Genomic DNA, 14,263 nt, shown 5'->3' with positions numbered 1-14,263 from the left:
TTAAGGTTACGGGTTGGTTGTGAAGGTTATGGGTTTAATTGTTAAGGTTACGGGTTGGTTGTGAAGGTTACGGGTTTAATTGTTAAGGTTACAGGTTTAATTGTTAAGGTTACGTGTTTAATTGTTAAGGTTACGGGTCGGTTGTTAAGGTTACGGGTCGGTTGTTAAGGTTACGAGTTTAATTGTTAAGGTTACGAGTTTAATTGTTAAGGTTACGGGTTTAATTGTTAGTGTTACGAGTTTGTTGTGTAGGGTAACTTCACAACCAAAGCGTAACATTCACAACCAATGCATATCCTTAACAACCAACCCGTAACCTTAACAACCAACTCGTGGCGCTGTAGGGGTTTGAACCCCTAACCTCTTGTCCAAACTCCCAAACTTTATCACTAGGCAAAGTGACCCAAAGTATTCATTCCACTCAAAAAATATATACATATATATCCTAACATGTAACCTTCACAACCGACCCGTAACCTTAACAACCAACTCGTAACCTTAACAATTAAACCCGTAACATTCACAACCAACCTGTAACCTTAACAACCGACCCGTAACCTTAACAATTAAACACGTAACCTTAACAACCGACCCGTAACCTTAACAACAAACTCGTAGCACTAACAATTAAACCCGTAACCTTAACAATTAAACCCGTAACCTTAACAACCGACCCGTAACCTTAACAACCGACCCGTAACCTTAACACTTAAACACGTAACCTTAACAATTAAACCTGTAACCTTAACAATTAAATCCGTAACCTTAACAATTAAACCTGTAACCTTAACAATCTCCCAATACAAACAAAAACAATTAGTTTCCTCAGAGAGAGAGAGAGAGAGAGAGAGAGAGAGAGAGAGAAAGAGAGAGAAAATGGATCCATAACCTTAACAATTAACCCGTAACCTTAACAATTAACTCGTAACCTTAATAATTAACCCGTAACTTTAACAATCTCCCAATAAAAACAGTTAGTTCCCCTCATCAATAACTAAAATAATAAAAAACAAAATTAATAAAATAATCTCCATCAATCATTTCAACCATCATCTCAGTACATCATGATAAAAAGAGAGAGAGAGAGAGAGAGAGAGAGAGAGAGAGAGAGAGAGAGAGAGAGAGAGAGAGAAGGGTATTATGGTCTTCACATATTTTAATCTCTTGGGTTGTATGTTTTGGGGGCTCAGAGAATAAAATCTTTATTTTTTGGGGCAAAACACCCGTTGACAAAGTCTTGGGGTGAGCACGTTTTCTTGGGTTTTGGGGGATGGAAGCATTTTTCCCTAAAAAAAACATGAGCAGATAAATTAAAATTTCTACCTCAGTTTTGGATACATGTTTTGCTAGAGTATATATGTGATTTTTTGCATTATGATATAATAATTTTGTGTGGTTATTGGTGATCTTTTGTGCGCAGATTAGATAATGCTTCATTGATGATGATGATGATGATGTTTACAGATTCAGTAGGTCATAAGGCAAATTTAGTCGCATAGATGGGTCTGTCTGGTTGTTAAACAGTTGGGCATCGGATTCTCTAGGATATTGTTCAGATCTCTCTATTTTTTTGGAGTCAGATTTTAAACTTGTGATTTCTTTATTGTAGAGCTAAATTCAATGGAAGAATAAATTATATAAGAAAAAAGCAAATTTTTTGAATGTCTTTATATGAATATCCTCATTGGGCGATTGATATGAATAACAAACTTAGGTGGAGGGTTTTTTGGGGGACAAATTTTGAAAACCGTTCTATTTACAAAAAAATTGTCAAAACCGACCTATTCTAAAAAAAATTGTCAAAACCGACCTAGTTTTAACTGTCTGGCTGAAACTGGGTTGGTTTTGACAAATAAAAGTCTGAAACTTCACGTGACTTGAAGTCCTGTGAAGTTTAGCAGTCATTTAATTAAGCGGCGTAATTTCACGGGACTTCAAGTCCCGTGAAGTTTTTTTTACTCATAAGACTTCCCGCGCTGGAAATTCAGCTCAAACTTCTTGAAGTTTTTTTCTACTAAAAAATTTCACGGGACTTGAAGTAACGTGAAAGATTTGTCGTCTTAATTAATGTTACTATATGGTGCTAAACATCACGAGACTTCAAGTCCCATGAAGTTTTAGATTTGTTTTTCTCAAAACCGACCTAGTTTCAGCCCGACGGCTGAAACTAAGTCGGTTTTGATAATTTTTTTTGTAAATAGGACGATTTTCAAAATTTGTCCTTTTTTGGGCGGGATCTGAAGATATTAAATGAGCGTCTAATCATGTTAGAGTGTGTAAACCTAAATGGCAAGGAGGGGTAGGGATTCTCGACTTACAAACCACGAATAAAGCTCTTCGAGGTAAATGACTTTGGAGATGGACTGAAAACACATCAATGTTGTGGAAAGACGTTGTGTATAGTACTTATTAATCTGATGTGGATAATTTGAACTGCGTGTGTCATAGCAGGTAGGTGTCAAAATTTTGGAAAAACATCATCAATAATTTTGATAGCTTTATTTGTTGCACTCATCTAATCTTAGGAAACGGTAAGAAAACTTGGTTTTGGAAAGACAAATTAATGGGTCACTAAGATCTCTTCAGCTAATTTCTTCCTTGAGTTATTTGCTTTAGCTACTAATCCATGGGCGTCAATTTCCTCTTTGAGAAATTATGTTAATGATACTTATCAATATTGGAGAATAACCTTTGTGAGACAGTTAACTAGAGAGAATGTGCTAACTTTTTTGAAACTTAGAAGAATTATCGATGGTGCATGAGAGAATGATAGGGATGATATAAGACTTTGGAATTGGGAGAGTTCAAATAATTTCTTTTGTTAAGTTTTATTATCAATTTCTAATTGACATTTTTTCTTTTGAAAAAATGGGGGTTAACAATGTGAATATTATATCGAAAATCCCTATAGTACCCCCATAAAGTTCAGATTTTCATTTGGCTACTAATGCGCAAGAGACTGAATATCAAAAATAGGCTCATGCTAAAATAGTTGGGGTCCCATATGTGCTATATATCTATGTAATCTCAAAATCATGAACACCTTTTTATACAATGTCCCTTTGCGAGTTCTACTTAGAACTCTATCCGTTTTAAGTCCTCTGTGACCAATACAATAGCAAGGTTGGATCAGTTATATGTCTCTCTTGGAATTTGAATACTCCGGATACAAAAAATTACTTTGGGCTGTTATTTGTTGTGCAGCTCTATGGGTGATTTGGAATGAAAGAAAATAGCGGAATTTTTACACAAAAACCCGGACATGCTCTTGATGTTCTGGCTCAAGCTAACCGTTTTCTCATTGCTAGATATGCAATATTTCTTTCAGTGCTCGTTCTATGAGATACGATGGCCGAAAGATCAGGAGACTGAATGCTGATGCTACTGCTAATGTCGCTGCTGCGAGGAATTCTGAGAGGGGTTTGGCGGTATACGCAGGCACGAGAGATAGAATTGCTGATGATCTGGTGGATTCAGATGCTAATCTTTTGGGAGGACTCTTATTTTTTTTATAGATGTGTTGCTTTGTTGGCAAGAAAAATAAATGTTTGATATGTTTTGCAGTAACCATGGGGATATTTTTGTGCTGGTTAACAGGTTAAGACGTAAAACTTGGTGCTCTTTGCCCATATTTTCGGAGTTTGAAGTATGGCTTAATATATACAACCACCTTTCCTTATGCAGCAAAGCCTGATAATATATTTCCCATCCCATTATCTCGGAAGGAGGGGAAAAAAAAGAAAGAAGAATAAAAAAGCAGATCTTTTGAAATCCAAGTTTTCCCTTATAACTTGTCGCACTTCAAATGTTATCAAGAAGAGAAAGACTGCTATCTTCAAAGTTTCTTTTTTTCTTTTTTTCTTTTTGCCTTTTTGCCCTGAGAGAAATTCATCAACTGACACTACCACATAATTGATCTATTGCAGCGGTTAAGGCGCAACGGTTCTAACTGTTGCGTTAGATATCTATCGTAACGGTTTACAGTAACTAATACAACATTTAATAAAAAACGTTGCCATAAGTCAAATAATTGTTCATGGGCTTAATATTTGTTAGTGGGTTTAGGAGTTGAGTTTGTAAAGCCCGGTCAGTCTGACCGCAACCAAATCTCTCTCTCTCTCTCTCTCTCTCTCTCAAATGAAATCCCTAAATCCCTAAAATCGTCTCCAAAATTTTTCGATCCCTATCTCTCTCTCTCTCTCTCAAATGAAATCCCTAAATCCCTAAAATCGTCTCCAAAATTTTTCGATCCCTAAAATCGCCGTGGCCAAGATCTCGTCGCTGTTTTCGGATCGGATCTCATCTCCAAGCTCCTCTCCGATCTCTCCGATCTCGTCGCCGTTGGTTTCGTCGTCGAGCTCGGAGAGAGAGAAAAATAATGGGAGATGATAATCGCAGCGCCAAGCTTCTTCAGTACTCTAGAGAGAGAGAGGAGCAAGGAGAGAACAACGCGGAGATCAACTTGAGGGAGAAGCTTGCGGATGAGAACAAGAAGTTATGGGTAGTTGCAGCTCCACCAATCTTTACTCGCTTTTCGACGTTCGGCGTCGGCGTTATAAGCCAGGCATTTATCGGTCATATCGGTCCTACAGAGCCGGCAGCCTATGCGCTTGTGGGCACCGTCGTCCTTCGCCTCGCCAATGGATTGTTGGTTCGTTCTCTTTAATTTGCCTTTCTTGATTTCATAGCCATTAACGTATTTGAATTTTTCTTCTTTATGTAAATTTTGTATTGATTTTCGACATGCGAATATAGATTGGGTTTTGGGTTTTGAAAATGGGTGATTTATTTGCTGGTCATCACCTTTTCTAATCCTCAACTTCATTACTAATTTGAATCCTGATTGCTTGAAACCTCTCTTCTTTTTTTTAAAAGCTCTTTTGACCCAAAACTTCTGCTTTCTTTTAGAGCACGTGATTGTACTATCTTCTTTCGCTCCCCTCAACTTCCTTATAATTTGTATAAAAGCTTGCGGTTTTCTTTAATTTGTTTTTTTTTTGCGTAATTTATGCACACCCAAAAATGAAAGCCCTCATTACTTTCTAGTGATTGTCAAATAGAAAGTGTCCAAACTATTTACAGTTTGTTGTACATATATTGCACCCAGATTCTGATTTTTCTCCGTAGCGTGGGTCTTAGGTAGTAAAAGTGTCAGTATGTTTAATTTGGCTAATGAACAACAAACTGATAAAATGAAGATTGGGTTGCAGTTTTGCTCAAGAAAGTCATTGACTATTTACTATTTGTACTCCTCTTTAAACTTGGTATTAATATCATTTCTGATGCTTGCACTCTTAAAATGTTCTTCTAGGGATAAATGAATCCTAAGGCTATTACTAAGATTTCTCAGTGGGTTGCAGTTTTTAGGAGATGGATTTAAGGTTTTCTAGTGAAACAGGTATGAAGTGTATTCAGATGAAAGATATAGATAGGCTGATGAACATATATACATTTACAATTGATTTTGGATGTATGTTTTGATCATTGTACGGGGTTTAGTAGCAGAGGAAGCCGACTTAGTGAATATTAACTATAGTGACATAGATGAATTTATGATCTTGTTAACCTATAGTGACTTCAGTTTATACATGTTTTACTTTGACAAATGCATCCTCGTTATCACTATTCATAACTTGTTAATACTGCAATGGTAGCTACTTAAACAATCTATATTATAGTTCTCTTAGCTACTAAAGAGAACTATCATCGTTCCAGATTCAAATTCTAACTAGTGTTTACGTGGTAGGGTTGTGCCAGACAATCCTTCAGAACGTGTAGCAGTTCTTCCAACAACCAGAAAGATTGCTTCAAAGAACAAAATCGTATTCGGAACTGGGGATTATTGGCATGCTCCTACTTTGACAGCAAACATGGGATTTGTGAGAGCTATCTCACAAACCGGTATGTCTTTGTACACTATCGAACATAGGCCCCGTGCTCTTACTGGTGACTAGTCTTCCTGGTGACTAGTCTTCAACACCATCGGTGTCGAAATGCAGAGTATAAAACACATTGCAAGAGTTGAGGCCACATTAGATTTCAGTATAGGCACCTTGAAAGTTATTTTAGTAGAGGCCTTTAGAAGCGTTAAAACCTCGACTCTGACGCAAGCCTATAACATGTTAGTAAACAACTTCTCTTAAATTGTACATTCTTATAATTCTGTTTATGTTTCTAGTGGGGTGTTCTGTTTATGGAACAATTACATGCTATAATTTTTTTGGGTTAATTGCAAATATTCCCCTTGTACTATTCCCAATTGGGGATAGACCCCCGGAGTTCTATTGTGGCAGATAGACTCCCCGAGTGATCTTTTTGACTCTTTTCCCGTCAGGAGGTCTATTTGTCAGAAAATCAAATTTCTTATGTGAGTAAACTGTCCAATAAAATTTCTCTGGGGTCTATATGCAATAATAGAACTGTAGGGGGTCCATCTACAATTGGGTGATAATACATGAGTAACCCCCTCCCCCCTCCCTTTTTTTTAAATTTTTTTGGGTTCTTCAGCTGTTCTTGATGGTTGTGCTTCTGACTGGCGTTCTTTGTAGAAGCAAATGTCACGCTTTATTTTTCATGTATCTAGTACTTATGTGATTCTTTTTATTTATTACTAGTTAATCACGTCTCTTTAAGCGAGGGAAGCAGTGGGTGATTCTAGATCAAGTTCAAAAGAGAAGAGATCATTTGAGGTAATTTCAAATCTAGAATTCTCAATCCTAAATTGTTTGGGATTCTCATCTTCTAAATATTTTTTCCCTTTTGTCTCAGCATGTTTTATTTTATTTTGTTTGGTGAATGAAAAGAAAAAGTCAGAAATTAATTATGACCTAGAATAGAAGTGGAACTGGAGAATTACCCTTCATCCTTCCTGTTATTATCGTTCAACTCTTAACAAAATTTATGGAAATTGGGAGAAGGTTTTTAGAGAATTTTCTTTGAGATAATTGAGAAAGAAGTCTATCAATAGAAAAATAATAAATATTTTTCAAATTAGGTTGAAATTCATAAATAAGTCAGCGGGTGCTTTGACCAGTATCTGAAATTCTAAAAGTGGACAAGGGTCATAATGAAAGAACTATAACATAGTCCTCCTGTATTTTCCTGAGAATCAGATGAAGAAGATAAAGTTTCTTTGTTAGGAAAAAGAAACTGCCTTTTTTATTAATGGCCCTTTGACTCGTGTCATGCAATTATATCAGGATTCAGGACAGATTATCTTCCAAGTCAAATTGTAATTACGTAGTTAACGCAACTGAGTTACTTGGAGAAAAAAAAATGGTTCCAGCTATTTTTGGTCATGGTCATTACTTGCTCTTAAGTGCCTCGCAAGTATATAGGCATGAAAGGAATTTCACCATCATCTTGTTGCATCAGGTTGGCTTCAGATCGGTTGTTGACTTACGCTTGAACATTGCACCCTATAAATCGATAATGAGTTTTCTTGTTTTTGTATCTTGCAGAAGTCTGATAGTATCACATTTGCCTGAGTCTAAACACAATTTGTTAGTAATTTCTTTGTGTTTTTTCACTAGATGTGAGTTTTTTCTTGAGATGTATAGATCGTTGGAAGGCTGTAGAATTTGTTCCGGGACATTGAATACAAACATGCTATTTCTTGAAAACAAGAGGTAAAGTCAAAAAAATGTTATCTTCTGTGAACTGGTTCAAATTATGCTTGTTTATGATAGTTTATTATTTCAATGAATATGTTTATTTTCCGGATTGCTCACATATATTTGTTTCATGGATTGGAGTTCTCCTTAGGTAGTTAAGTAGGTTGTTCTTCAAACACAGGTAAAAACCGATCTTCTCGTTTGTATCAAAACTGCATCTCAGTTTTGCATGAAAACATATGATTGATGTTGAATTAGAAAATATGAGTTCACTGATTAGCATGTGAATCATTGTACGTGCACATGCAAATTGGTTTATCTTAAGTTATAGAGGGAATGTGTAGAGTTTATAGTGTCCAGATTGTTGTTTAACATGTAAACAAACTTTAGTATATCATGTAAACAAACTTTCAAGGTCTACTCTTTTATGACTGGATAAAATAGCTTCATCTATTTTTTGCCTATATATTATCTTGCATTTGAATAACTAATAATCAGAGTTGAAAGAGTATTATGAATCATAATATATTAGGTCTGTGAAATAAAATATAAATCTAATGTCAAACAATTCTCTTGATCTGAATGAACTATGTAGTTGCTCAAAAGGAAGCTTATGGTATCTGCCAAGTATTATTCAAGCACATGTTGTACGAACTGTTCAATTATGGTAGGTTTTAGGGTTTATCCCTCGAGTTGTTTCAGATAACTCTTTGGGCTTTTTGTGAATTTGAGGGGAAAAAGGTAGCATCTTGTCGGATATGTTCTTTACACCTTGCTATATCAATGCTAAAAGAATTTTTTTTACTTGCCCCATAAATCATTGTGTGTCTGTATAATTATCACCTTAGACTTTTGCGTACTTGATCTATCAAAGTGTTTCAAAGAGTGTTTTTTTTCTTCTTGTCCTTTGTGCAATTTCAGACGCATCTTAATAGTTCTACATACATTTCCCCCTTGAACTTTCAATGTAGTGGATTCAGGGGCCGGAGTGATGGTGGCAGAGGCCGAGGAAGATGAGGTGGAGGTCGAGGTGGTCCTGAAGGCCGGGGTGGTGGTGGAAGAGGACGCGGTGCTGGTCGAGGTGGTGGTGGAAGAGGGCGTGGTGGAGGTCGCGGTGGTGGCTGTGGAGGTGGAATGAAAGGGAGGAAGCAAAGTAGTGGTTCAGCTGCATTGGCATGATGGAGTCTTTGTTGCCAAGGGGAAGGAAGATGCCCTTTGTACCAAGAACAGGGTTGTCGGTGAATCCGTTTATGGTGAGAAGCGCGTTGCTGTGCAGGTGATTGTTCTTGGTTTTTATAAGCTTTTATTGATTATGGGGCACTTTTGTTGAGTCTGATGTCCAATTATGGTATGTTTTTGTAAAAGGACAAATCCATTGTTCGAGTACAGCAGGTCTTTGTGCTATGAACTTTTTTAGCATGTTATTTGTGATCCATTCAGAATATTTTCTACATGGTAGCTTTTAATATAATCTGATATCATTTACATGATCAGGTGTTTAAAAGAATCCTCAAAGCATATGCAACAAAACTTTATTCTCGATTACCCAAGGGGGGTTCAGGGCTAGTTGCAGCTGCTACTGGTACAAATGGGCAAATCAAGGTTATATAAGCACTCTTTTACTTGTTGCTTGTAAGTAACAATTCTTTTTGAAATTCTCTGATTTTGTTATGTAAGTTTACACTTATATTAATAAATCAATTACTTCCCTAAATTGCAGGTTCCTAGTGAGTATTTGACAGGTTCCTAGTGAAATTGGCGAAATTGGCGATTGAGGCTGACAGGTTCCTAGTGAGTATTTGACATTGAGGCACAAGTTTTTGGAAACAAATAGAGAATATAAAGTCTTTGACCGAGAAGTTTCATGTTTTGTAATCAAATGTTGATGTTGTTTGAATATTAGTTCGGTACGATATTTTCTGAGCTGAAATGTTGGTAGTGTGGATTTTATACTTTGTAGTTTTTATACTATACCGATGTATGTTGGCACTTATCATTATGGTTGATTATGCTCAACATTTTCACTTTGATATTGTGTATTTAAATTTGATTTGGGCCATGTTCTTAAAAAGATTGTCCAGATAATTGAATACTATATGATTTTGACGTAGGGAACCAAGAACAACTCAATCGGAGCCGTTGCAATAGCTCAATCAAAAACGCTGCAATAGCTCAATCAAAACTGTTGAGATAGCTCAATCCAAACCGTTGCGTTAGGTCTTTTAAAATTGTTGTAATAGCTAAAAAAAACCGCTGCAGTAGCTTAAAAACAGTCGCAATAGCTCAATCAAAACCGCTGCAATAGCTTAGAAACCGTCGCAATAGCTCAATCAAAACCGTTGCAATGGCTTAAAAACCGCTTGCCTTTTAAAACCGTTGCGTTAGATGCGGGGGCAACGGTTTAAAAAACCATCGCAATAGAGTTCAAAACCGTTACGGTAGAGGTAGGACAACGGCAGCATATGAGGCGGTTTGAGAACCATCGCACTTGCTCAAGGGCGACGGTTCCATGGCTAGCGCAACGGTTTTGAACCGTTGCGTTAGAGCAAATATGTGGTAGTGTGAAGTTTTTTTGGCTAATAATCTTAGCTCAAGCAACAAAATTTCTTATGGAATAATAGGTTCCTGATTCAAGTTCCCTTTTAAGAACAAATTTTCACTATAGACCCAAACCAAGTTTTAATTACCAAAATCGACCTATTTTTTTTAATTACCAAAATCGACTAATTAAGAAATGTGATTAATCTTACGTGGCATAAAATGGGTCGATTTTGGTAATTAAAAAAAATGGGTCGATTTTGGTAATTAAAACTTGGTTTGGGTCTACAGTGAAAATTTGTTCTCCCTTTTAATTAGAAAGAAAAGCAGCAAATATTGTTTTCGTGGTATCATATATGTGCAAGTAGTATCTAACGTAAAAGAACGCTAGAACTTCATAACTGAAATCATAACCCACTCTAATAAAAAATCCGGAAAATGATAAATGTACTATAGCTTACATATTATTTCTTTGGTACTACCACAAATAAAAGAGTGGAGTCCTTTCTTAAAAATTGTAAGACCACCCGCAACAGGTGGTTTTTGGGAGAGTTTTTTGGTACAGCAGGTAGTTTTTGGGATAGGGAAATGAAAAACGGAGGCAAAGAGGGGAAAATTTTCCCTACCGTTTTCTCTGCATAAATCTGACTCAAGCGGGCCCCACCATACAGCAGCTGGAATTAAAAAAGAAAGGAAAAAAAGCATGGCCCAATCAGAGGGCAACACGCGTTCGCGTGCAGGGCTGCTGACAGCCTTGTCCTGCACGCGGACGCGTGTTGCCCTCTAATTGGGCCATGCTTTTTTACCCCATCCTCAATTATTAATTGATATTTTGACAATAATTTACTCAGAATTAATTTTTTATTTTTGCACCATAATTCATAATTTTTCGAGCTCTATAAATAGAGCCTAACTTTGTATTATTTGGACACAAAAAAAAAAAGAGTTTTCAACACCCTATTTTCCTTCCTTTTTTTTCTGAAACTATTTTCTTCAATCTTCTTCATGGAGCCATCACAAAACTTTCCTAATTTCCCCTTCAATTACAACTTTTCTAATCAACCTCAACATCCAAATATGCAACGCTCAGAAAATAATCAAAATACCGGGATGCAACCCAATTTTCAAATGCCCTATATGATGCAACCAAATTTTGGCATGCAATACTCTTATCTTCCTTATGGGTATCAACCATCTTCTGGAAACAGTTATGTTCCTTCCCATATGAACGTTCCAAATCTGGAGTCGAGCCAGCCAACGACTCCTCGTTTCAGTAGTGGATCGACAGGCATCCCAGATTTTTCCACCCAGGTATCTTTGGGAAATGTTGGTGGGGATACTCCCCATAGTTTTCTACCTCCAACCCAACAATCAGTCAAGAAAACTACTTACGATACTTGGAGCACCGAAGACAACATCCTTTTGCTAACTGGTTATTTTCACGTTAGCAATGATAGTGAATTGGGTAACAATCAAAAAGGTGACACCTTTTGGGGTAAAATTAAAGACTACGTGAATGAGAACTCCAATAGTGGGAAAAAAGGACCGTAGCTCGATGCCAGAGTCATTTCCGTGACATTAACAGAAAGATAAGCAGTTTTGTTGGCTGTTACAGTACTGCTTGTAGAGAGAGGCGTAGTGGTTGGTCTGATGAAAACTACATATCCAAGGGGAAAAATTGAAGATGAGTTATCCAATCTAGCATCTGCTCGTGAAAACTATCAACAATCTATGGAAAGTACTGTTTCAGCGATGTTGGAGTACGCCGCAGGTCAGAAACAAGCTGCTTATGCTAAGAAGTTGGAGGTGTGGATGATCTTGAAGAACAAAGAAGATCGTGATGAAGAAGATGAGTATGTTTATAACACGTTGAAGAAGGATCTGTTTGATCTTTAAGTTCCATATTGTATGTTTTACTGTTTCAAATTGAAAGTGACATGTCTACCAACGTGCTTCTGATATTGAAAGTGACAAGTCTATGCACTATACTACAAAAATTAATCTGACCATGTCTTCCTACTTGCTTCTGAAAATTGAAAATGACTTGTCTACCCACTTGCTTCTGATATTGAAAGTGACAAGTCTATCCACTATACTACAAAAATGAATCTGGCCATGTCTACCAACTAGCTTCTGAAATTGAAAGTGACAAGACTAGCCACTATACTACAAAAATGAATCTGGCCATGTCTACCAACTAGCTTCTGAAATTAAAAGTGACAAGTCTAGCCACTATACTACAAAAATGAATCTGGCCAAATCTACCAACTAGCTTCTGAATTTTACTACAAAAATGAATCTGGACATATCTACCAACTAGCTTCTGAAATTGAACCATACCTAATCCTTTCATTCAACTTATTGGAATCCGTAGGTCATTCATTATAAATAATGTATCACACATCATATGAAAACCACTCACTATCAACACTTAGCAATTCAAACCTTCTTCTTCAAACAACCCAATGGATCTACCCCCAAATGGCTTTGATCTCGAAGAGTTCCAACGACAATGGGAGCTAGAAGGAAAAATACTTGATAGGCAGCAAGAACTTCTTGAAGAATTGCAAAGGAGAAGCGAACAACCCCATAAGAGAAAATCAATATATAGAGATCACCATGCTGCTCATGAGAGGCTCATGGCCGACTACTTTGTCGAGTCATGCACCTACACTGACGAACAATTCCGACGGAGGTATCGAATGAAGAGGCCACTTTTTTTGCGGATTGTGGACTCTATATCAAATTATGACAACTACTTCATTCAAAGACGCAATAATGTGGGAAAGCTTGGTTTAACGCCGATCCAAAAGTGTACGGCTTCCATACGCATGCTTGCATATGGAGTAGCAGCGGATACTTGTGATGAGTACGTGAAGATAGGGGAATCCACTGCAATTGAGTGTACTCGCAAGTTTTGTGAAGGGGTAATAGCCTGTTTTGGAGATGAATACTTAAGACGGCCAAATTTGGATGACTTGCAGAGGTTGCTCCAAGTTGGCCATGATCGTGGTTTTCCTGGGATGATTGGAAGTATCGATTGCATGCACTGACAATGGAAGAATTGTCCAAAGGCTTGGAAAGGGCAATTTACTAGTGGACACAAGGGAACAGCAACAGTTATCCTTGAGGCAGTTACCTCATATGATTTGTGGATATGACATGCTTTTTTTGGGTTGCCTGGTACATTAAATGACATAAATGTACAAGATAGGTCGCCAGTTTTCGACGACATTGAGTCGGGTGAAGCTCCAAGGGTAAACTTCACTGTGAATGGGAGACAATACAATCTTGCATACTATCTTGCTGACGGAATCTATCCTAAATGGCCTGTCTTCGTCCAGTCAATTCAAATGCCCCAAGGAAACAAACAGCAATTTTTTGCCAAACAACAAGAGTCATGCAGGAAGGACGTGGAACGCGCATTCGGGGTTCTCCAGGCACGGTTTGCTATTGTCCGCCAACCAGCTAGAATGTGGGACCTTGATGTCTTAGGGAAAATTATGAGGGCGTGCATTATTTTACATAACATGATAGTAGAGGATGAACGAGATACGTATTCCCGAAACTGGGAAAATCTAGACTTCGAACAGTCATCAGGCTCTAGTGCCTCTTTCAATGTTCAAACAGAAGTATTGCCTGAGTTTCAAGTGCATGTTCAAGGCCGGTCCGATTCGAATATTCCGACTAGAGCCGATCTGCGAGATAGGGTCCAACATATTCAGTTGAAGAAGGATCTGGTGGAGCACATATGGCAGAAATTTGGAACAACCCTCGATTAGATTTACCAATTTACTATGTGTTTTCTTCAATATTTTTAATAATTCGTGTATGTTTGGTATTGGGTGTGATTAATAATATCGTGTGTTTTGTTTTTATTTTTTTTGAATTTTTGATATAAAAAAGTAAATTAAAAATATATTATTAAATATTATATATTTTTTATTGCATTATTAAAAAAATTAATAATTATAAATATATGAATAATAATTTTAATAATAATAATAACATATATCAAATAGGGAAAAAGAAATGAATAAATATGGTGGAGAAATATGGTGGGGTATATGATGGAGACATGTGGGTCCCTAATAAAGTAAAAAACTTTCTGA

General features: G+C 36.9%; 1 protein-coding gene and 1 pseudogene across 8 annotated transcripts; both read left to right on the top strand.

Moving 5' to 3' along the window:
- Positions 4,185–9,643, top strand: LOC109837158 (protein DETOXIFICATION 22-like). Of its 8 annotated transcripts, none has more exons than XR_002246198.1 (6): positions 4,185–4,647; positions 5,747–5,901; positions 6,615–6,689; positions 8,585–8,889; positions 9,108–9,245; positions 9,334–9,643. XR_002246198.1 is itself a non-coding variant. In XM_020405281.1 (4 exons), exons 1-3 carry the CDS (start codon positions 4,379–4,381, stop codon positions 9,113–9,115), a joined length of 432 nt encoding a protein of 143 aa, XP_020260870.1. In that variant the 5' UTR covers positions 4,185–4,378; the 3' UTR covers positions 9,116–9,245; positions 9,334–9,643. The 8 variants fall into 8 exon arrangements, 3 of the variants coding, with proteins under 3 accessions (XP_020260870.1, XP_020260869.1, XP_020260868.1); XR_002246196.1 differs by having other exon boundaries at positions 5,747–6,121; XR_002246197.1 differs by having other exon boundaries at positions 5,747–6,121; positions 7,200–8,889.
- LOC109835884 lies at positions 12,451–14,029 on the top strand (annotated as a pseudogene).

Source organism: Asparagus officinalis, chromosome 4, assembly GCF_001876935.1.
Source record: "Asparagus officinalis chromosome 4, Aspof.V1, whole genome shotgun sequence".
NCBI lineage: Eukaryota > Viridiplantae > Streptophyta > Magnoliopsida > Asparagales > Asparagaceae > Asparagus > Asparagus officinalis.
The sequence above is the reverse complement of the archived record's forward strand: the minus strand, read 5'-3'. Positions and strand labels throughout refer to the sequence as shown.

Bases quoted from the DNA above. Each gene is read 5' to 3' on its own strand.
- LOC109837158 (XM_020405280.1), top strand. From the start codon at position 4,379: ATGGGAGATGATAATCGCAGCGCCAAGCTTCTTCAGTACTCTAGAGAG. The intron at 4,652-5,746 runs GTTCGTTCTCTT...TTTACGTGGTAG, and splicing joins GCCTCGCCAATGGATTGTTG to GGTTGTGCCAGACAATCCTT. The intron at 5,902-9,107 runs GTATGTCTTTGT...TTACATGATCAG, and splicing joins GAGAGCTATCTCACAAACCG to GTGTTTAAAAGAATCCTCAA.